At 40.0% G+C, this 24,946-nt stretch overlaps 1 protein-coding gene across 2 annotated transcripts in view; it reads left to right on the plus strand.

Annotated features, from left to right (window-relative positions):
- The window catches only part of TUBGCP3 (tubulin gamma complex associated protein 3), a 118,546-nt gene extending 100,030 nt beyond the window's left edge, over positions 1–18,516 (plus strand). For both annotated transcript variants that reach the window (XM_054011246.1, XM_054011254.1), the window contains exons 18-22: positions 11,338–11,426; positions 11,579–11,710; positions 13,418–13,558; positions 14,510–14,626; positions 18,138–18,516. In XM_054011246.1, coding sequence (XP_053867221.1) covers positions 11,338–11,426; positions 11,579–11,710; positions 13,418–13,558; positions 14,510–14,626; positions 18,138–18,296 — 638 coding nt within the window. In that variant the 3' untranslated portion in view covers positions 18,297–18,516. The remainder of the gene's footprint in view (positions 1–11,337; positions 11,427–11,578; positions 11,711–13,417; positions 13,559–14,509; positions 14,627–18,137) is intronic.
- Positions 18,517–24,946: the final 6,430 nt, after the last annotated feature.

The following is a 24,946-nucleotide window of genomic DNA, read 5'->3' on the forward strand; positions in this document are numbered from 1 at the left end:
GTTTGCACAATACAGTCTAGTTTTCTTGTCTAATTTTACAGAAGATGGTACTTGTTAGTCCTTAGAAGTTTGATTTTAGTTCATTGCTGCTTTGGCATAGTGTTGTGTTCTGCTTTCTCTGTTTTTTGCATGTGTGTGAAATATAAAATAATACTCAATCCAAAGAAGATGAAAGTGACGTTTGTTTGAGAGAGACAGCTGGCAGGGATCCATATTTGCCCCTCTCTGGTTGGTTGGTTTTGCTTTTCATTTGTGGGGCAGGTGAACAATCTAGAAGTCTGGTTGGACTTCCAGCTGTTAAAAGAGCACATATCAGCTGTGGCCAGAACAGCTTTATTTCATCTATTTACAGCCAGGAAGCTGCCATTTTTTTTTCAGATATGAATGGACTAGTCACACCTTTGTCACTTCTAGAATAAACCACTGTACTGTGTTCTGTGTGGCTAGATCTTGAATCTATTCAGAAGTTTGAAGCTGATTTTGAATTTGTCAGTGCTCTTTTTATAGTGTACATCTTTCTGGGAGCACACGACAGCAGTGTTTTTTGGATCCACACTGGCTACCTACTAGGTATTGGCTAAAAATTGTTATTGATTTTGAACTAGCCCTAAATGGACTGGTACCTATGTGTCAGATCACCTCTCGCCCCATGGTTTGCAGTTACTGTTGTGAGCAGTGGAGGTGTCTGAGTTGGAGCTCCACTCATATAAGAGTGAGGGAGACATCTGATGGGGTGTTCTCCTTGAGGGCCATTCCACTTTCCAATTTGCTTCTCCCCCTCCTACCTCCCATCTGATCCAAGGCCCATGTATGTATTCTGGCTTTGAGACACCGGGAGATCACAAAGGGGGGTTATATATAGTAGCAGCTCGGTTATGGATGTATTAATTATTGGACAAAATGAGATTACTGGAAGAGTCTGGGTTTTTTAATTGTTTTAAAATATATGAAGGATTACCTAGAACAAGGGTTAGGTGCTTCTTTGTATGTAATAAAAGTTGGGTGTAAACAAAGCTGTATAATAATGAGAGAGAAGCATGTATGCTACGGTGTAAAGCTTTTTGTCAGTATGCTGGCCACATGCTTACTACTGGCAAAGGTGTGAGGGACTTATAAATGCCAGTGAAGACTTTCTATCACATAGTCATAAAAGAGCAGAATACAAATAGAGAATTTTTAGAAAAAAATTAAACTTTATTTTTAGAGGTTTTTTAATATTTTACATGTGCGCGCACACACACACGCGCGCACACACCTACCTGCACCATACACCTGAAAAGGCAGGCTACATTATTATCATGTATCCAACTGTACAGGATTTAGAAAAGGGAATTAGATTATCACTAACTATAGAAACTTCTAAAATTTACGTAATGTAGCTTTCCTATACAAAGTGTTTGAAATGTTAAGGTCCCCATACCTTTGTACCTATGTGGGACTTAAACTGCCCAGATATTTGTTGGAAAAGTAATATGGCAAATACAAAATCTCCAAAAAGTTCTTGGAATGTGTTGGGGACATCTTCTTGTTTCAGGAGGTTAAGGAAGTAACCAAAGGGCAGCCATTTTATACTTGATTCTGACTAACAGGGAGGAATTGGTTGTGAATATGAAGATGGAAGCAATTTAGGTTAAAGTGATCATGAAATGATAGATATTATGATTCTAAGGAAAGAGTGAGAGCAGCAGTATACGCATAATGGAATTCAAAAAGCAGGCTTTAACAAACTCAGAGAGCTGGTAGGTAAGGTCTTGTAGGAAGAAAATCTAAGGTATAAAGGAGTTCAGGAGAGATGGCAGTTTCTCAGAGACAATATTAAAGTCACAATAGCAAACTATCCTGATGTGAAGGAAAGATAGGAAGAAAGAAGCCAATATGGCTCCATCAGGAGTTCTTTAATGACCTGAAAATCAAAAAAGAATCCTACAAAAGTAGAAACATGTCAACTTGCTAAGCATGAATACCAAAGAATAACAGAAGCATGTAGGGAAAGAATCAGAAAGGCTAAGGCAAAAAATGAGTTATACCTAACAAAAGATATCCTAGGCAATAAGAAAAGGCTTTATAAATACATTAGGAGCGAGAGAGAGATGAGAGAATGTGTAGGCCCTCCCTGCTTGGTGGGGAGGGAGAGCTAATAACAGATGACATCAAAAGGGCTGAGATATTCAATGCATATTTTGCTTTAGTGTTGACTTAAAGGTAAATTTTGATCATATATTTAACACAATTAATATTAACAGCACGGAGGAAGGAACACAAGTTAAAATAGAGACAGGAACAGGTTAAAGAATATTTAGATAGGTTAGATGTAGTCAAGTTGGCAGGGTCTGATGAAATTCACATTAGGGTACTTAAGGAACTAGCTGAAGCAATCTTGGAACCGTTAGCAATTATCTTTGAGAACTCATGGGGGGACTGGAGAAGGTAAATACAGTAACTATCTCTAAAATGGAGAGCAAAGAGGACCTTGGAAATTATAGACCAATCAGTCTGACTTTGACACCCAGCAAGATATGGAACAAATTATTAAACGATCAGTTTGTAAGCACCTAAAGAATAATAGGGTAATAAGTTATAGCCAGCATGGATTTGTCAAGAACAAATTATTCCAGACCAACCTAATTTTCTTCTTTGACAGGGTTACTGGACTAGTGGAGAGGGAGGGGGGAAGCTGTTGACTTGAGAGACCTTGATTTTTAGTAAGGCTTGCCAGTCTCATACCGAAACTAGGGAAATATGGTCTAGATGATGTTACTATAGGGTGGATGTGTAGTTGGTTGAAAGACCATACTTAGAGTAGTTATCAGTGGTTTGCTGTCAAACTGGGAGGATGTATCTAGTGGGGTGACTCAAGGGTCTGTCCTGGGTCCAGTTTTTCCCCCCCAACGCTTTTAGCAATAATTTGGATAATGGAATGGAGAGTACGCTTATAAAGTTTGTGGATGACTCCAAGCTGGGAGGGGGTGCTGGCATTTGGAGGAAAAGTTAGATTTCAAAATAACTTCAACAAATAGAAGAATTAGGCTTAAATCAATAAGGTGATATTCAATAAATACAGTAGAAGGGAAAAATCAAATGCACAAATACAAAAATGGGAAACAACTGATTAGGCAGTAGTACTGTTGAAAGGGGATCTGGGGGTTATAATGGATGACAAATTAAATATGAGCCAACAATGTGTTGCAGTTGTAAAAAAAGACTAATAATTCTGGGGCATATTAAAAGAAGAGTCGTATGTAAGACAAAGGAGGTAATTGTCCCACTCTACTCAGCACTGGCGCGGCCTCAGCTGAAGTACTGTGTCCAGTTTTGGGTGCCACGTTTTAGGAAAGATGTGGATAAATTGGAGAGAGTCCAGAGGAAAGCAACAAAAATGATAGGTCGGGTTTTCTAAGCCTTTTTATATTGAAAGGCTAAACACCTGGGTAGTTCTAGTTTTGAAAGAAAACAATTGAGTGGGGACCTACTAATCTTCAAATGTGTTAAGGGCTGTTATAAAGAGGATGGTGATCAGTTGTTCTTCATCTCCACTGAAGAAATAGGCTTAATCTGCAGCAAGGGAGATTTAGGTTAGTAGGTAAACATTTCTAACGATGAGGACAGTTAAGTACTGAAGTAGGCTTTCAAGGGAAGTTGTGGAATCCATATCACTGGAGGTTTCTGGGAACAGGTTGGACAAATATCTGTCAGGGGTTGTCTGGGCATACTTGGTCCTTCCTCAGCATAGGAAGCTGAACTACATGACTTCTCAAAGACACTTCCACCCTACGTTTCTTTGATTCTGTCTACCAACTCTAGAAGCATATGTTGTATCTCACTAGAGAGCTGGGACTTCCTCTTTTAATTTAATGATTTCTAGGCTCCATCATGAGGACTAGCTGTTGCTGGTACAAGACTGAATATTGATGGTCCTGGGCCTTGTGCCAAGGTAACTTTTCAGGAAGATTACATGTTTGGAGTGAAAGACAGGAGAATAGGAAAAGTCTTTTTCTCAGGTTTCAAGTCCTGTTTGGAGGAAATTGTTTCACTAGTTTTTGAAGATTTTTTTTTTTCCTCATGTATATATTAGGATTTTCTAAAAGACCTCTTTTCTAAGTCTATGGGTTACAATGTATAGGATGTTCCTACTCAGTAGATGCTATTTTTTTTCCTGTTCAGTCTTCAGTAACTTTGATCACTTAGGGTGCTGTGAAACACATTGGCTTAATCTAAATCGACAACTACATTGAGTCTGTCAAGTCCTTTTCCTTTGGCCTTCCCAGGATGCCCTGTCTTTCTTGTCTCTCTTGGGTTGCAAGTCCCTCAGGACAAGGACCACCTTCATTTTGTCTTCTACAGTGCTGGTGTTTAGTGATCTGTTTAACAATTCTCAGAAGATTAGGGAAAAGACCCAGAAGGCCCTAAAAGAATGAAACCGTGGCTTAAAAAAGTGTGCACATAGCTGGGAGCAAAATATACTGAAGTTTTAGTCCGACCTCTGCCGTTGGCTGCCCTTTATGTATTTCTAGAATAGTATCACTTTTAATGTCTAAGTGCTATACTCCGCAATATAGAGTCACACAACACTGTCCATAAATGGCATCCTAGTGTGTTCTGCTTTGTCTCTACCTGATTTTCCAAAGCTTTCTTTACCATGTCTTTTGATTTTGGGGATTATTTTACTTTTATAAGTGTAAGTAATTCCTTGTCTTCACTTATGGCAGGTAGAATGTGGCAAAGAGGTGGATTTTGTAACATACTCTCTAAAATAATCTTTGGTACAGTTTTAACTTGGTAGGTTGTTCCATAGTTAGGTACCCTTGACTGAGAGTGCCTTATTTTCAGTTCTCTCAAACTTTAGTCTAGGCTTTGTTAGATGCATTGTCCCAGAAGAGTGCAGCTGTCTTGGGAGGGTAATGGATGGGGAGTCATTCTTTAAGGTAGCCCAGTCCTGACCCATTGTGGCCCTTAAAGATTAAGAGGGTAAAACCTTTAAACTGGCACCAGAAGCAAACTGAAAGCCAGTGGAGAGTGCAGTATATATTATCCCAACAATTTGTCCTGGTGTGGAGATGTTTTGTCGTGTTGTCCATCTTCAGCTTTAGACACAATGTATTATAATCCAGTCTGGGAGATTCACAATGCATCAACTTCTATGGCCAGATCCTCATCCAAGAGAAAGGAGTGTGTTTTCTTAAAAAGCTGCAGAGGGAAGATATAGTATTAATAATTTGCTCTAACATAGTGAGTTACTAACACTTAGCTATGCCTTTCAGCTCCTATTCCCTATGATATGGGTAAATATCAGTATCCCCAGTTTACAGATTGAGAACCCTCATGGTTGGAGAAGGTAAATGACATGCCCATTGTCACACACAGTCTGTGCTGGAACTCCGATACTGTTTTCCAGCATAATGCCTATTCCCGTAGGTCAGAGTGCTCCCCACACTGATTCTAACTTGGAGCAGAGAGTTCACAGGAGTACTGTTGGACTCCAGGTCTGCAGGAGAAACTCCAAACAATAACAGGTCTCCTCAATAAACTTTAAGCCCATAGAACATAAGTAAACACTTGGACACCTGGCCCCGGCACTCATCCATCCCACTCTCTCCATTTCCCTCTCTACGAAATGGCACTTCACAGTCACTTACCTACCCCAGTTTCCTCTTGCTTAGTGCAAAGCTGATGCTCTATTTTGTCATTCTCATTTTTGGTTTGAGGGAGCAAGAATGCAGATAACATAAACATCCTTTTTAAAATGTATTACAAAGAAAAAAGTTAAAATTGAAGTGAAAACTAGAAAAATCTTAAGTCGTTCTTAAATTTTCTTTTTACTTGGAAGAAGTCCACTTGTGTTCCGTTAAATCTTTTCCCCTGGGAGCCTCTTACCATCCCAGTCTTTGTGATCAGTTTCTTGTAGATAAAAATTGGATTATTCTCCTTAATGTTTAAAATTCAACCCAAATTAATCCTGCTCTTAATCTCAGAAATGTACACAGACATAGGAGGAATAGATATAAAAATGAACACAATGGGGGAATAGCAAAGTGAGGAAAATAGGAGTCTGTTTATTGGCAGGCTTTGAACTTACCTAATGTGGGGTTCATGGCTTTGCAGCTGACTTCACAACATTCACAGCTTTGGTCCTTTGTCTGAAACAGTTATCACCTTCATCAATTCATAGACAATCTGCCCAGGTAGCATTAGGAGAAGTTGAAATCCATAATGGCAGAGGGTCAACTGACTGCCTGTACCTCGGACTTGTGGGTCCTGGAGATTGTAAGCAAGTTTCAGTCCCTTCCCAGGGTTCACCCCAGCCCCATTCCTTTTCAGGGACCTGTCTCTCATAAGAGACTGTTAGAACAGAAGCAGACTCCCTTCAGTACTGGGATCAGTGGAGAACATGCCCTTAGTGTTCTGAGCAGGGGGGGTTATTCCTCTTACTTTCTGATTCCAAGGAACAAAGGGGGTTGGCTCTGCATCTTGGACCTTAAACGTATCAACACCATCTGCTATTTCAAATTCAGGATGGTGACTCTAGCCTCCATAATCCATTCTTTAGATCTGTAGGACTGATTCATGGGCTCAGCCTGCAAGATGCCTACCTGAATATATCAATCCACCCAGCTCACAGAAAGTACCTCAGATTCCTAGTAGGAACATCCCAGTACTAGTTCAGGGTTGGATCTTGCCCTTTGGTCTTTCTATGGCACCGAGGGTTTTCATCAAGTGTCTGGCTGGTAATGGTCTGGCAGTTCATCCAAGGAGACAAGAAATCCAGGTCTACGCACACCTTGGCAACTGGTTGTTTTGAGGCAGATGACCACAACAAGTGACCAGCTTGTTTTCATGTAATTGTAAAGCTTTGCTTTGCTAGGTCTCAAAGTCAATAGACAGGAATCCACATTGACTCTGACTTGGAGCATACAGTTCACAGGAGCACTATTGGATTCCAGATCTGCAGTTTCCTGTCTCAGGAAACCGAAAGGATTCCACTTCAGGCTTTCTCATCTCAATACTACCCCTCCTTGGGGCTAGTTTATTACGACAGCATAATCCAAATAGCCCATAAGAAAAGTCCCAAACATGTAGTCCATTTCTAAGGTCCTTCATTTTCAGTTTTTACTGAAAAAATCCTGGGTTTTACAAAAGCCATTATTTTTTTTTTTTAGTGATTTTTTTATTATTATTATTATTATTTTTTTTTTTTTTTCTGAATTTTTGGAAATTCTGAAATACTGATGTTTTAAGAAAATCTAATGCATTACATTAAGCAAATGTGTTTGTTAATAGTAAGTTAGTCTAAGTATAAATGCAAAGCTGTGTTAAAGTAAGACAATATCATGGAAGACACACATTCATGTGTGCAGATATGTATATACTGTTAATATACAGTTCACAAAGTAAACCAGAGCCTTAAACTGCTTTTATTTTCAATACTCTTACTTTTCATTGTTGCTTTTTTCTTGCCCTCGCATCCCCCAGTATTAACCCTAACATTTACCCAGAAAAAGTTGAAGTTTTTAAGCAAAATAAAAACTGAAAATGAAGGGCCTTATTCATTTTTCACCCTAACGCAAGCAGTCATTAAAACTCAAAACATTTCATCTCTTGATTCCCTACATACCACATGCCAGTGCCTTCAACCGTGCCTGGACTCTCAGTCCTCTCCTGTCTTTGTACCAGGACTGCAACACCACTCTTTCCATTGGGAGCCCCCACAGCCTCTCTCCTGGGAGCATCTTTGCCATGCCATTCCTAGTATCTTCCTCCACTCCTAGGCTCCTTGTCTGTCCTCTTCCATTGCTCTTCCAGGACAGCCATTCCAGTTAGAATGCAACACCACTCTTCCCACCAGGAAGCCCCACAGGCTCCTTACTGGGAGAGCATCCCTCACTCCCCCTGACCCTTTCATGGTTCATCTGGGTTCAGCTCTCTGGCCGTAGAGCTGACGGCAAGTAAGCTCCTCCTCTGCTCCCCTGCCTTCAGCGCTCTTCGGCCCTTGGCTCCAACTCTCTGGCTTAGAGCCATCAGGCAACTCACTCTGCTGCTGCTTCTCCCTTCAGCTCTCCAGATTGGGGATGCCAGGCAGCAAACCCTTCTTGCTGCTCTCTTTGCCTTCTGTTGCTTCCTCCTGGGACCTTCTCTAGTCCCCCTTGTCTCTGATAGCTCTCACCTGCCCTTCCTGAATGAGCCAGTCTGCTCTGACTCAGTGGAACTCTGTCTCACTAAGTCTCTCTGTTATCCTTTGTAGCTGCCTAGGTGCTGCCTCATCCTCTTAAGTGGCCAAACGAAAGCACCTGCTGTGGCACAAAGGAGGTGGATGTATTTCATTTTTTGGGGCCAGCTACTCTGTGACAGCATTCCTGCCTCTTCTTTAGGAATCCCCAGAACAAGTGCTGACAGACAATTCCACAGCTGAACATTATGTCAACAGGCAAGGGGGAGCATGATCATCCCCACTCTGTCACAAGCTATATGTCTATGGAATTGGTGCATTCTGAACCAAATCACACTGGAGGCTCTGCACCTTCCTGGCCTTCAGAGCACCATAGAAGATCAGGTCAACAACCACAAGTGGTCTCTCAAAATTCAGTGCAATAGAGCATCTTTTTGCAAATCGGGATTCCCAAAAGTAGACCGATTGGCAACAGACCAGAACAAGCAGTAGCAGACATTCTGTTCCAGTGGGTCTTCAAGTCCAGGCTCCCTGACAGACTCCTTCCTCATCCCTTGGACACCAGAGTTGGTATATACCTCCTTGCCAATCTCCATGATACTGGGGGTCCTGAGGAAACTGAGACCGAATGCAAGATCCACAGTTATTGTAGTGTAACTAGCTGTTCTTTCTTCGAGTGATGGTCTACAGATTCCATTCTTTGTGGCTACCAGGCACGTTGTCTGATTGCTTTGAAGTGGGTAATAGGGTCCTACCTAAACAATGACTGCCAGACGGCCCTACCAGAACTGGCATCCAACATGGAAGCCTCTGCTAAGAAATAGTGTTGTGTAAGTGTGTGGCTCAAGTTCCACATAGCTGCTCTACAAAGTTCAGCTATGACTGTTCCTCACACAGCCCTATTAATACTATATTATGATCCCAAGAATGAGGGGACTCCTGTACTGGGAGAAAAACCATGCATGAGGCCTTTGAGTCTTGCCACTGCAGAGTGGGAAAACAGTGTGACCCTGGTGGGGGGGGAGAAGAAGGGAAGTGTGTGATGTGATATGAAGATATTACTTGCAGACAGAGCCTTATGGAACTGATAATATCCAGATTGTTTCAGAACTAGCAAATAGTCCAGTATCGCTGAGTTTGATGAAGTCAAGAGAGATGGTGAAATGTCCAAAGAGAAAACTTCTTCCATTTAGCTTTATATGCCAATCTGATTGAAGGTTTTCTCCTTCAAAGAACAATGTTCTGAACCACAGCTGAATAGCTTCAGTCATCCAGTCAGTATCCAGATCTGTCAGGTGTAACAGTGCTAGATCTGGGTATAGGCTCAAACTGTTGTTTTGGGAGATTGTCGGGCAGGAATGGGTAGTAAAGTGATCAGAGGCTGTATTGAGAGGTTCACCAGATCCATATACCAGAACTGCATGACCCATGCTGAGGGTATTATAATCATGCTTCTCTGAGATGTGTTGTCCATGTGGATTGTATAATCTGCCCTCCTTCCCTGCTACTATGGAGTTCTACTCCTATGGGATTTTGTATTGGTGAAGGAAATCAGAGGTGCAGGTACAGCTCCAGTGGGCAGTGCTGGCCAAAAGAATCTGATCTCACACTTGTGGCACTCACAAGAGTCTAATCTCTGTGAACAACACATCTTGAAAAACCACCATTATTGTGGGGTAAGTAACCATTCTTTCCTTCCTGGCTGGGGGGGGTCAGATTCTTCCCTAATACCCAACACATCTATTTGGGCTGGAGGCTGGCAACAGGATTTTCCCCAGAGTGCTCACACTTTTCAGCCTACAAATTATATAAACAAAGAAACTGAATATACCTTTATTTGGCCTGTCTCTTTATGCTCCCACATACTTTGGTCACAGGGAGGGCAGCAAATTGATACAGTATGTATTAAAAAACAAAGTAGCAGAAGCAGCCATTTCACATAAAACTAGTTAATCAATTCTGGCTCCAAGTCCTTGTTTGAGCTCATCGTTGCTTTGATAGCTTTATTTAGTCACCATCCCTAAAATAGATGAGATGTAACAGTCAGTGATTAATTAAACACTTCTAGTGTTTTTAACTGGACAGTAAAATCAAGCTATCTTTTTTTCCCTCGTTGACATTTAAAGAATAAAATAGTGTCACATTTGTTCCCTCTGAGGCTTTTCTGGTGACTATTCATTTAAGAAATTTGTTTTTGATTTGACTCCTCACATGCATTAATGTAATGTAATGTGCTAGGAATGATTTATGTACAAAGACGTTAAGAGGTGGTACTTATTGGTAGACCTTCAAATCTTTTGATGGTGTTATAAGCTCACAAAGTGGTGGTGGTGTTGTTGTTTTTGTTTTTTTGTTTTTTGTTTTTTTTTAAACAAACAAACAAACCCAACAGCCCACCACCACAGTCTGAACTTGTCCTTAACCCATTTCAAAGTTTCAATTTTTCTTGGGTGGCAAGACCACCTTGCAGTTAATGAAATGTCATTTCATTAATCTATCACATTATTTATATAATCTCATCTGAGCATCTCAGTCTTTTATGTATTTTATTCTCACATCTACCTGGCTTGGTAGAGAGGTGCTATTATCCCTATTTTGCAGATGGGCAACTGAGGCAGTGAGACACTTAGTGATTTGGTTATGCAGGAAGTTTGTGGTGGAGCAGAGAGTTGAACCCATGGCTCCTTAGTTCCAGGCTAGTGCACTAAACACTGGACCATCCTTCTCTTTTGCCTCAAAATACGTGAGAGCGTGCAAATATTTCATGCACAGTATGCAGAAGAATCGTGTAAAAATAAATTTATAAATAAATAAATAAAACCTCAAGGAAAGTAAGTGTTCGAGTTGCTGAGATGTAAGACTTTCATATTTAAATATTGCATGCAGTTATAATGCATTTCTTTCTGCCTTTTGGATTTGAGAAGCAAAAGGCTTTTACATATTGTAAAGCTATAAAACACTATATGATTAGACATCTGGTTCCTTGTTTTTCTTACATTGCATAGAAATTCATTAGAGAAAGATCTTTACCCAAATATTGCTAACTAGTATTAAAGCTAGTGATGAAGACTGTCTTGCTATAGCTTACTTCGTATGTTGGATAAAACAATATTAATATATCGGCTTGTGTATGTCTGTCCTTTGTTTTAACATATAAACTCTGGGTTTTTTTACAGAGCTTTCTGGGGTGCTGCATCAGTGCCACGTTCTGGCATCAGAAATGGTCCATTTCATTCATCAAATGCAGTATTACATTACATTTGAGGTACACTTTATCCATCTAATTTGTTACTGTTAAAGGGAGAATAGTCTCATTTAATAACGAAGGTGACTTATGTGTCTTCTATTTAGAGTAGAAGAGTAACTATATAATCTATCAAATATAAAACAGCTCAGTCCTGAATCTTTGGTTTCTAGGTACTTGAATGTTCATGGGATGAGCTCTGGAACAAGGTCCAACAAGCACAGGACTTAGATCACATCATCGCTGCTCATGAAGTTTTCTTGGACACAATCATCTCTCGCTGTTTGCTGGATAGCGACTCCAGAGTAAGCCTTTTTCTTTGTATAAAATCGTAGCTTTGTTGTGTCAGCTCATGCTTAAATTATAAAAATATTTTATATTTATATTTAACACCTAGAGTCTTCCCCCTGAGATCAGAGCCTTATTGGACTAGGTGCTGTACACAATCGCTACTCTGAATCCTCTTCTCCAGTTACCCCTTCTTTAAGTGACTTCCTCTGCTCACATGGCTTCCACCAACTCTAGGCTGATGGCTCAAATCTACAGCTCCACCCCTAATTTGTCTGCCTCTGTCCGTTCCTGTATCTCAGCCTGTCTAACATCTCCAAGATGTCTTGCCATCAACTTAAACTTTGAACTCTTTGTGGCCCCCCCAACCCTGCCTTTCTGTGTCACCCATCACAGGATTGAGTGACACGAATTAAGATAGTGTCCATGGAGTATCCTTTAACTCCCGCTCCAGCATCATTCTGACCATGTCTGATGACACACCAAGCTTTGAGTCCCTCCACTGCCATCTCCCCCACACCAAATACAAGCTTCTGATTAGACCTGGTTGGAAAAAAGGGAAGACATTGTAAATTTTGTATTGAGATTTTTTTTCCTGACTTTCTGAAATGTTGACAAGCTTTGACCAGCTTTACTTCTAGCATTTACCTTTTAAGTCCCTAAATATTTACATGCTTTGTATCTTATCACATTTCTCCCACATGCTGGTTCCTGTCTCTGTTGCATATTTGTCCACTTCTCCCACAAGAATCTTCACACCTTCCTCTGTGTCTCCTTTTATGTGTGGAATACCCTCTGCAGACTAGAATGTGAAACCACTACCCTCTCCTCTTTCAGATACCTTCTTAAGACTTGTTCTTCCATGATGGTTATGGGAATCTTCCAACTGATAACTACTAGATAGATAGCCAGTAGAGACTTCAGATGTTTCTTATCTTTTTGATCTATGTAAATGCTTGTTCTCATTACCATTGTCCTCATCTCCTCTCTCATATTCATTTCAATGGTGTAATCCACCCACTTGTTGCATCTTGCCTTGATTATATTGTAAACACTTTGGGGTGGGTACCATATTGTTTTCTATAACACATCACACTGGGAGCCTTCAAGCACTACTGTAATACAAATAATTATTTCCTTGATGGGCCAATTAGCCAAAAAAGCTGCTTTTGAATTGGAAAAGGGCAATACCAGAGCAAAGCGCTTTATGTTAAAAACTCAGTTGTTTTACACTGCTAGTAGGAGCTGTACAACTGGTAAGAATTTAAAAAGAATCTTTTAGGAGAACCAAGAGGAACTGCAAAATGTTCTCCCTTTCTTTCTTTCCAGACTTCCTGTAGCGGTAACATAATTATTTTGGATCTAGGAGTGGACTATTGGCCATCTGTTTTACTCCACTCTTTCCCTTAATGTTCTTAACCATTGTGATAATCTTCAGATAGAAAAGTGGGTCATTAGCTTGCATTTGGGGTGCATACGCAGGCACAGAGCTTGAAATGAAGCATGTTGCTATTGCAATATGGACTGGCCCTTTTTGGTTCCCAGTAAGAAGTGTATGAATGTTTGTTTCTCCTGAATCTGGGTTTTCTGCATAGTTGTGCTCTAGGTTACCAATTTGCTTTCAGCTAAATAATTCTTTAGAATCTCAACAAATGGAACAGTAGCTTTAAAATCCTTTTTATATCCAAAATCTTCTTTTTTACCCTTTCTGAATCTTCTCACAGACACTTCTTAACCAGCTTCGAGCCATTTTTGATCAAATCATTGAGCTTCAGAGTGCTCAAGATGGAATGTACAGAGCTGCTTTGGAAGAGCTGCAGCTGAGGTTGCAGTTTGAAGAGAAGAAGAAGCAGCGTGAACTTGAGGTACAGTAAGGCTGGCAGTGCAATGTATTATGGGTAAGGCTAAGATTTTATCACGGTTATTTTTAGTAAAAATCATGGACATGTCACAGGCAATAAACAAAAATACACAGAAGCCTGTGACCTGTCCCTGACTTTTGCTTTAAAATAACTGACAAAAGGGGAAGGAAGGGCTAGGAACTGTGGGGGGGCGCTAGCCGTCTTGGGGCTGAAGTGGAAAATATCATGGAGGTCTCTGGGAGTCGTGGATTCTGTGTCTTCAGTGACCTCCGTGACATAATCTTAGCCTTAATTATGGGTGGCAATTATTTGAGACAGATGGAAGAACAATATATTTTTTTAATTTAAAGTGGATGTGTGTTTTTTTTTTTTTAAGACAAAACAAACATCCAAGGTTGTTAGGTACCTTCGCCAAAAGTTAAAAATATAGTCAGAGAGAGAATATATCAGCAGCTTCCACACACTCCATAGAAGGTTTAAATAGAAGGTCTTGCAGGATGTCTTAAAAGTCTGCCATTTTTGAGATGTTTCAGACCAAGGAGTGAGGAGTAGGTGCAGAGCTCTGAACCCCTCATGGAAAATGTCTTGCCTAAACCTAAAAGTCAAATCCTTTTCCCTCCCACCATACACATACATTCAATTGGAAGAGTGGATATGTGATGAAACCAGCTCATTCCTAAACACACACAAACTTTTACCATTGTCTATCTTATAATAATTCTTGGCAAGTACATTTTATAACTTGTCACCTTTTGTAGATTCATTAACACAACTTGCTAGTTATATTTGCTGCATAACCAGTGTAAAGGGGTTGACAGTCACAATATGAGAAGCTGAATATGTGTCTTGTTACGATGAATTTCGATGCATGAACATGTCTGTTTAGTCAGGTTGGTAGCTGGACTCAGAGTTTATAAATGTGAGGTTAAACATCTCTCTCACTTTGTTCTGTAGGGTGAGTGGGGAGTAACTACATCCGAAGAGGAAGAAGAGAACAAAAGGATTAGAGAGTTTCAAGAATCTGTACCAAAAATGTGTTCACAGCTGCGAATACTTACACATTTCTATCAGGTGACCTTCAGATTTATAAGGATTGTTTAATCTGTACCAAGACAATAAATTTGCCAGTTTTGTATACATTTGAGCTTCTAAAAATCAAAACTACCTGCAATTTCAATATGAATGTTCGTCTGTCCATAATTTGGATTTTTTTTTTTTTGTTTTAAAACATTCATGTTAGCTAGTCCTCAGTACAGTGTGTTTTGTCTTTTTATATATGTTTTAATTAATTCAAGGGTGGCTCCATGGAAAACATCAACCTTAGGAAAATTGATAGTTTGTAGGTGGATGATATTTGGGAACTTCTAATAGCTGTTCTGTATGAGCTTTGAAAGCAAGTACTTTCTTACATGATAGACCATGATAGCCTTTTCTGTTAAGTCTCATACTTGTTTCATAATGGATTTAATAGATCTTTTAAAAGTAATCTTAATCAGTATAATCCCAATTGCATTCCATTTACCTTCCTAATCTTTGCAAATGATTACTACCCAAATAATTCTCTTAAAGAAACAGTCATTTTCTTTTCTTATTTTAGGGATGTTGAAATGGGTAGTGTCTGAGCAGCTAAGTGAAAGCATGCAGAGTCCCATGCTGTGAAAAGAGAATTATTCAGGCTTACTCTTAATTAGTTACATTTTATTCCAAATGCACCATTCACTAAGGAAGCCAGTAGCTACATTTCAAGCAAAGCATTCCACAGGATTTTTTTTTTTTTTTAAGGAAATTAACATTACGGTAATCTACCATAAAACGTTAGGGCCACACTTCTATCAATTTACGAAGGTCAGGAAATTGACTATCAAGGATGGATTTTCAGTTTCAACTTGCCCTATTGTGTCTAGTTGTCAAGCTCATCTGAAATGTCTCATCATGTACTTTTCTGAAACCCCCTGCAAAGTAGCACTTTGTAGGATAAGGACAGCGTTTTTTAGCTTTAACTATTCAAAAGCCAGTAAATAAAATCTAAAGTTAAACGTTGAAGATTACAGTGATATCGTATTCATATTTTAATGCATGTTTTTAACTAAACTTGTTGGGCCAGTTCTCTCCCTTTTTGCTGTTTATAATTTCCTACATGTTTAGTACATTAGACAAAATAAAAGATGTTAAATGTAGACATATTAAATAAAAATAGATCAATGAATCAGGGAGACAGCAGAGGTTGCTTCTAAGCGAACCATGTTCTGCATTTATACAGCATTGTTGTTACCAGGACTGATGTATACCTTAGACAATAAAACACATGTAGGGGTTTGTTAGTTTTTGGTACTAAGCCACCAGTAGTTCCACCATTACTGCTTGCAAGGATGCACCGTGTCTACACTAGCCGTTCTGGCTGTTATAAACCTGTTCAGCGTGTCCTTGCACAGCACTTCTCCATCTTTTGCCATACCAATTTCTGGGTAGCTGGCTTATTGTTTCTGACCCAAGTCTCCAAAGCTGGGTTTGTGGAAGAAACAGCCACAACTGGGAAGGTTCTGTACTAAATGCTTTTAAAAAGCAAATCTCGTAAATTAGCATTTCTAGTTTATGAAATTGTTTTGTAAAATTAAATAATACCAGCTCCACCTAAAATACTGATGCTATTAAGGTTGTCCGACACTTCCCAGGATTCTGTTTTGAGTTGCTTATAACTTTGTGAAATTTTAACCCTTTGGGCTGAAAATTTCCATGCTGGCTGTTTGCCTTGGGGTGAATTTCAGCCAAAGTGGTTCAGCTGTTTCAGAGTGGGAGGCTAGGTAAAAATGTTTTGCCCATGTTTTAAAACAAAAAAAAAAAAAAAAAAAAATCTGGCAACCATATTTCAGAATCTCTAGTGCTTCCATGCTGTGTAATTTGGCAGGGGAGTGGCATTTGTGTCAGAGACCTATCTCTTGTCATCCCTGTGAAAATCCATCTAAACTGGCCAAGTTATAAGCCTTTGACAAACTGCAGTTCACACATGCTCAGTAAAGATGCCATAAAAGGTTTGCAGCTTAATTCCCTGAAAAGACAAGCCAATCTGTGAAGCTGAGGCAGAGGATTTCTGGAAGAGAAATGATGGTCTCAGTCTCAGGACAGTGATAGTGGTTGAAAGCCATCCTGGAGAACTAGATTCTATTCCTGTCTCTCTCCGGGAGTTCCTGTGTGATGCTGGGCAAATCACTTAATCCAGACTTTTCACAGGTAGACACTAGTTATGCATTCCTCATTTTCTGGGTGCCTAATTTGAGACCCAGGGTCTGATTTGCAGAAGTGCTGAGCACTCACAGCTGCAATTGAAGTCCGAGAGAGCCCTGCTTTGAACATATAAAATGTACTATAGAAAAATCAGGTACTAGGTGTTGGTTGACCCCTAAATTGACTGGATATTTTTGACCTTAATCTCTCTGTTTTAGCTCCCCATCCGTAAAATTGGGATAATACCACTCCCTTACCTCACAGAGGTGTTATGAAAATAAGTTTCTGAATGTTTGTGAAACCCTAAGTCACTTTAGAGATGTGCACCAGAGAAAAGCCCAGGAGGAAATTAATAATTGATTTCAGAACAGAGTTTGAATAGTGTGTAGTAAATAAGGCCTAGGGCTACCCACTGAACTATGAGGAGAAAACAAACTGTTGAATTCAGTGAGCACTGTCTGTTCTGTGCAAATGAGGCAGGGACCTGTGGGGGAAAACATAGCATGTGATCATGTAATTAGCATCATATAATGTATATGCACAAGGGGAGTGAATTAAGGTTTCGCAGGTAAACTTAGTTCTGATATTTACTAACTTTTGAGTGTTTGACTTCGCAACCATAATCAAGCTAGTTTAACAGTTTTTCTGTGAGATTATAAATAAAACATTTTTAAAACAAACAAAATCTTGAGTGCATGCACTGCAGCTAACAGAACACAATATATGTGTATATAATTATATAAACTGCAGTAGCTCAAAACAGAAAAATAATTGATAGTATAAGAAACATTGTAAAATCATAGAATATCAGGGTTGGAAGGGACCTCAAGAGGTCATCTAGTCCAACCCCCAGCTAAATCATCCCAGCCAGGGCTTTGTCAAGCCTGACCTTAAAAACTCTAAGGAAGGAGATTCCACCACCTTCCTAGGTGAAGTAGCTGCTGAATGGGTTGCAGGAGAACCAGTTGCAATGGTGTAGCTGCAGCATCAGTGCTTTCATGCTGCAATGACACTGGTGCAGGGTACAAAGCTGAAGAGGCTTCTCAGAATAAGTAGGGCCCAACTGGCTTAAGAGCCTCTGCTGTTGCTGTTATAGGTTTTCTGTTTTTAACTTCAGTCATGAAGTCCCGGTATATTGCTGTGGATTTGTTATGCTTGGTTTTACAGAAGTGCAAAACTATCTCCACTTTGTTTATAACTAGTAGTTCACAAATCTTCTGCTTGCCCTTCCTTTGGGAGTCCCTATTCCTTTAATACAGTGCTACCATTCAGATCCTTAGTTTGTCAACAAATAGTATTGCACACGAATGACACCATCTATACATTCTGGTGAATCTCTTATTTTTCCCTTTTCATTCAGGGCATTGTGCAACAGTTTTTGATCTTACTGACAACCAGTTCCGATGAAAGCCTTCGATTTCTTAGCTTTAGATTGGACTTCAATGAACATTATAAAGCAAGAGAACCAAGACTTCGTATGTCTTTGGGCACTAGAGGGAGACGCAGCTCACATATGTAAAGCAACTTCTAATGACTGTTCCTGGATTTCGGAAGGATGTTAAACCTGGTATTGGACAAGGCAGTCAATGTCTACATACTAAAACCAAATGGCATGCAATAGGTGTCTATCATTTCTTCAGGCAATATGTTTTCAGTCGTGATTGTGTGACACTATGGGACAGAGAGCAAAAAAGTCTTGTTTTTTACATTGACGTTTGTAATATTACAAAATTAAGTGGGCTGGTTTAAACTGTTCCAACTGATCTGCTGAATCTTCCTCTTAATGAAGACCATATTTTATTTGGGGCTTTTTAAGCTCTCTTCACTGTAACGTACATTTGTCTCCAGGAAATCACATCTTAGTTTGTTTCAGAAGGCACTGTTTCCTTTTTTAACAGTAAAATAAGAGGGTGTTATTTTTTCTATATATATTTGTTCTATTGGGATATCGCTTTTGTTAAAGCCAAGAGATTTGGATCGAAACCTAATATCCTTAAAAAAAACATTTTACTATACTGATTTTTCAGTGTTGTGATGTATTTGTGTGAGAAACTTTGTATCCTGGTATGTAAACTTTACATACATTCTAATTTTTTTCTCTCTTTAAGGATAACATTTTCAAAATTTTGATTTATTACTCCAGGCAAATTCTGCTACTATTCAAAAGCAAATTACAGGAACGTAACAGGTGTGACATGTATCACATAATATAGCATCCTAAAAATTGAAGTTAAAACCTCAGTGCTATTCCAAGTGAAGTAAAGAAATGTGTAAATATGGATAGAAGTGAATGAAGTATTTTGTGGTCAAAATATGATTAGAAAGAAATTGACTTGGATAATGAAGACTACTTATTTCTTTCCTTGCCTATTTTTCCATTGTAAATATTTATATATTGCTGTCCAAATGTTAGGGGGAAATGGTTTTTGTAAAGATGTCATTATATCAAGTCATTTAAGTATCCATTTATTATGTTCCACAAGTAAAAGCTTAGAAAAATAAAAACACAACTATCTTTCAAATACTTTGCTGTTTTTTGTGACTGGAAAATGACACATTTTTGGAGAAGGTGGAAAAAGGGTAAACTGCATACCAATGTGCATAGATCTTTTTTAATTACAAAATCTCTATCCATAGCAGGTCTTGGTATGCACACATCAATTAAGATCACAATTCTACAAAAAGTTATAACATACAGATAATTACACTGAAATCCCAACAGTCCAGTCCCATAACAAATCACGCAATGTGATCAGAGCACTTGATCAAGTACTCCAAAGCTTGCCTCTTTCCCCTTTCCTTCCCCTCTCTGAACATCTGGGTAAACAGCCTACACTGCATGCTGTAAAGCCCCTTTGTCTATCAAGTTTGGGCTACTTTGGATCAAGAGGAAGAAAATTCCATTGTTGAGAATGCCTTGTCACACAACAGCCGTGCCTACTTTAAAACATTGGTGCTTCAGTTCAAGCTCCTCCCTGATTGTGTAGTGGTATCAATGGGGAAAGGTCCTTCAGATAAGGAGGTCGTTCAGGTCATCAGCCAAGAGGAGCATGGGCCTAAATCATAAGTTGTGGTACAAAGGTCATTCAACTCCAGTACCTGAAAGAGACAGCTAAAGCATTGAGCAAAGATGACATAAAGTTTTTCCATTTTCAGTATTGCCCTTGTACTATGAACACAGTTCGGCCTGAATCATCTGGGTCTTTTTTTTTTTTCAAAACTATAAATTTGTCCCACAACAGGAGGCACTTGAAATAGAAATGAATTGAGGAGACAGTGAATTAATCAGAATGTCAACTTGAAACAAATCAATTGACCAAGACCTTGTGGCTTCTAAAGTAGAGACAGAAACTTTTTTGCCTCCCTCCCAGACACAATATAAGATGTCAAGCATTTTCAACAGAATCATCCAGATTCATCCTGAGACTTCCACCACTGATGTTTTAGTTGTTTTTCCTCTTGGTTCATTTGTTGCAGATCGAGGTGATCTGTGAGAATGAAGCTATGGATTAAGACACCTAAGGGCCAGTGCACTGATGGAAAACAAGAGTCTGGTACAGTATAAAGTCATACTCAATCATCAGTAGAATGGTCTGAGAATGGAACAGTGTTCTTCAATTTGTTTGGAAATGTCCAGGTTCAATTAACCTCTGAGGGCAAACCATCAAAACAGGTACATTGCCCTGCCAGGAAAGCTGTGCCCTAAACGTACAGTACTCAATTTATCCACAGTGACAGTTTCTTCCTAATCCCGATTAGCTAATGGCTGATTTATACCCTGAAGCATGAGGGGTTATATCCCTTCCAAAACACTTGGGATTTTTAAATCCTTGTTATCACAACTCTGGCTATTGTCCATATAAATATCTGATTTTTTTATATATATAAATCCTACTAGCCCCTTGACTTAGCATGTGGATCTCATTGCCACGTTTAACTGTGCATTGTGTGGAAAAAATACCGCCCTTCATCAATTTTAAATGCTTTGTCTCTCAAGTTAATTGAATGGCTTTCTGTGTTAGGAAGGATTTTGTCGATGCATTTTCTTCAACTTTCTCCTTACTCCCACCCTCCAATAATGTTTTCAGTTTCTTCGCTGCACCTAAACTGCCCTAATGACAATCTTTTTGCCAAGTGTAAAACGGCATTTACTCCATCTATATAAACACTCATGTCTTTTATTTTTCTTCAGCACTGTGGGCCGTTGCTCCTTTTTTTCCTTGAGGCCCTTTCCTATATAGGCTCCTTTGATTCACTCCCTGCTTTCCCGGTTCCCCTATCTTGCTTAACTGAGCCTGTTGTGTTGGCTTTGGAGGATCCTATTTCCCCCCTCCCTTCCTCCCACTCTGATATCCCTTCTGGGTATGTTCACAGTCCTCTTCTCCTTTGCAATTTAACTCACTTCTTTTCAACTGCCACCTTTGCAATGACTTGCAAATCTACCTCTTCCCCTGACACCTTAGGTCAAATCTCCACCTGTCTCCCCAGTAAACCAGTCTAGAACCCACTCAGGCTTGCTGCTTAAAGTTTTGAGTTTAAACTTGGTCACAATATGGGTACCTAGTCCCCATTAGATAAAATGCTTAAGTTATATACTGAGTTAACGTCTGTGGCTTGAGAATATGACCAGAACGTAACTGATGCAAGGACCTGAGTCTGTAGACCGTATGGAACAATAGTTTTTGAGAGAGGGGAACTGTCCCAAGTATCTTAATGGGGTATTAATTCCAAGACACCCATCAGCACCATCCCAGTAGAGAGGACACTGTGTGCAGGAAGTCTGGTCTCCCCACTTATGCCAATATATCCTGGAAGCCAAGGTAAGTACTGGGGGACCCCTGCACAACCACCCCTGCTGTTCCTGGTGCACATGGGGACCCCATCCTGCTGCCCCTCCCTCCCTGGAAGAGTAGAAGCTCATTTGCCACTTCCATTCTATGGGTTGCAGGGTTGAGCCCCAGGAAATCCCAGTCATAGTGTGCCTAGGTCCCCAGTTTGCCTTCATCTGGCCCTGTGCCCCCATTCCATCTTCTCAAAGGAGTTTACATGATGATAGTCCACCTTGGAAAAGGTTACATCACACGGAGTTATGAAACTGGACATAGGCAACTGGAGTCTTAAATTCCATATCTTATTCTCTCTGAATGTTTATTTGCCATTACTATCATATCAGACTGTCACACAATCACAAATAGTGTTATCTTCATAACACTCCTAGGAGTTATGGAAGCATTATTATCCCAATTTTTACAGGTGGGGAACGGAGATACAAAACTATAGGTTCAGCAAAGCTCAAAAGCCTGTGTAATTCTAATCAATGTGAATAGTCCTATTGACTTCAAGGGGACTACTTGCATGTAAGTTTTTAAGTTCTTTGTTGGATAGGGCCTAAGAGGTCCTTAAATGGTGGGGCGCGCCCGCTACAAGGGCACGGAGGAACGTTTGGGGGGGGCGCGGCAGGGCCAGCCCCCATGGGGGATAGGGAGAGCTAATGGGACCCCGCTCCGCTCCCAGCTCTGCCTCAGCCGCGGCCCCTGCTCCCGGCCCTGTCCCCAGCCTCGGTCTCCGACCACAGCCTGGCTGCAGCTCCTCACCTGGCCCTGCCCTCAGCCCCTGGCCGCGACTCCATTGCCAGGTCTGCTCCCGGCCCCAGACCCAGCTGCGGCCCTAGCCTTGGCCCCCTTATCCCTGGCTGCATCTCCCTCTCCCCCCGGGAGCCGCAGCCCTGCTCCCAGCCCTGGCTCGGGTGGGGGGGGAAGGAGGGGGCATGGATGGGGAGGGATGTGACCCTGAAAATTTTGGGGACCACTGGTCCAAGTGACTGCCTCGAGGCCACACAGGAAGTCTGGCAGAGTGTCATTGCCCTACGTTATATGGTGAGTCAAATCATTTGATCTTCTCTGCACCTCAGTGACAAAAAGAGGATAACCGTATTTGTCCACCTTTGAAAGTGCTTTGTAAGCTACTCTGAAAAAGCCCTGTATAAGTGACATTGTTTTTGTAATGTAATAGTCTGAGTTCTCCCTACAGCAGTGTTATTGTTGCTTCTTCTGGGAGGAGACTAGTTGTAGTGTATGTGGAGTGTGAGGTTTGTGGATTAGCTAAATCTGTATTTTAACCGTCAGGTATAGGGGGAGAAATGTGGCAGCGGGAGGGGTGGTTGGGTTCTTTCTGACCCATCAGAGTGGTAATGTTGGGCTAGCTGAAGAGAGAGTTCTTGTAATATTTGTTAGGTAGCCCATCCAGTCCTGGCTTTCCTCAGACAATAGGTCTTCTATGGCCTTCTGGATTTCCCTGTTGAGTCTGCTGGTGGTGGTCTGTATCTTGATATGCTATTTAAATTTGATTCCATTAGATAATTTATTCCTCTTTTTATTTATTTATTTATTTTATTTCACATGAGTGAATAAGTTTTTGGGTTTTTTTTTTAATCTGGAAGTATTTTATTAATTTCGTCTGGAAAGGAAACAGTCAAAGTTGGTTCATTTTAGAGAGAGGATATGATTCCAAGGGTTTCCTCTGAATATTTCTTTATCAGCCTTGCTGTTGGTTTTTCTGCTTTATCTCCAGCATTCATATATTGACTGCATGGAACCGAGTAATGCTATTTCCATGGGTATTTTTAATTTGTTATGCTCTGTTCGATTTTTCTAATAACAATTAATATTACACTCTCTTTCTATTTCCCACCCAAACTCCTTCTATTCCCTTTATATTTTAATCCTTTCAGCCCAATAGTGTGGTTTTCCTAGAAAGTTTCATTGGACTCTTGGCAAACTCTGACAAGTTGATACTTTTGTTCCGAGTTAAAACACATTTGACACTTTTCCTTCTATCTTCTTGAAACAATTAGCCATCCCAATTGCACCATTTTTTTAAAGAACGGGATTATAAAAAATAAAATAAACCTACTTTTTCCTATTTTTCTGTCGTCTTGCTCTATAGTCAGACCTACTCTCACTAAGACTTTTCTTCCACAGTAGTACTCTAAGGCCTGCTTCAGAAAACAACTCTATTCAGGACCGCACTTAAACATGTGTCAGTGGGACTTAATCATGTACTTAAAGTTAAGTATGTGCTTAAGTGCTGTCCTGAATTGGGGCCTAACCAGTAAGGCTGTGATCCTGCAAAGATTGACACACATGCATAACTTCATGGAGGTGTACTCATGCTTAAGGTTAAGCATGGGTGCAAGTCTTTGCAGGATTGGGGCCTACAGGCCCTAAAATAGCTGACTATATTCTTACCAATGATAGTTTTTAGAGAAGGGTAAAAGTACGCATGTGTAGGTGATGGGTAATTTTTTATGTACAGTTTTAACTTAACCTTCTACTACAACATTGCAATAAATGTTGTAGAAGGTTAAGTTTGGAGCTTCTGTTCTAAATCCTTGTTATTTATAATATGTTCTATTGATATATCAAACCAAACAAAAAACCCACCCTGTATTTTGGGCTGAAGTTTATGCTTGGTTTCATCCAAAAGATGAACACAAATCTTCATTAATATCTACGGAACTGGTTTAGAGTAATGCACAAGGCGGGGGGGGGAATAGGGGTGGGATTTTAAAAGCACTCCGAGCTCAGGCCTAACTCAGACTTCAATTGGGGCACAGTTAGACCAACACAAAGCTTTTGAAAGTCCATTGCTACAAGTTTTATGTATTTAAGTAAACATTCAATTGTTGCTTTGCACTTGGAAAACTAAACAGATTTATGCACAAGTTTGAAAATGTCATCCTCTTCAGAGCAGCTTAAATTGATGATCTGTTGCAATATTTATTTGTATGTGAACATTTGTTATGTATGATTATACTTCATCTTTCAAAATGTTTTTTCATTTAGGCCCTGATTCAGCAAAGCACTTGAGCAGTCCACTTGACTTCAGTGGGACCACTCATGCTTAAAGTTTAGCATGTGCAAAGGTGCTTTCCTGAATCGAGCCCTTTATAATGTGCGGTCTCTCTCTCTCATTCATTTACAATTCTGGTGTTAGGATAGGGGTAAATGTCTTCTAATGTCTAGCATCCATCTTTTCTTGCTCAGTTGGAACTGGACCAGTTCTGAATAAAGGATTTAATTTTGTTAGAATGCAGGTATCAGTAAACCGAACTCTTCACATTCCTCACCCCTACAGAAAATGATCACTGGGGTTGGGGGAATTGAGACA

Source organism: Malaclemys terrapin, chromosome 1 (genome assembly GCF_027887155.1).
Source record: "Malaclemys terrapin pileata isolate rMalTer1 chromosome 1, rMalTer1.hap1, whole genome shotgun sequence".
In the NCBI taxonomy this organism is placed as follows: Eukaryota; Metazoa; Chordata; order Testudines; family Emydidae; genus Malaclemys; species Malaclemys terrapin.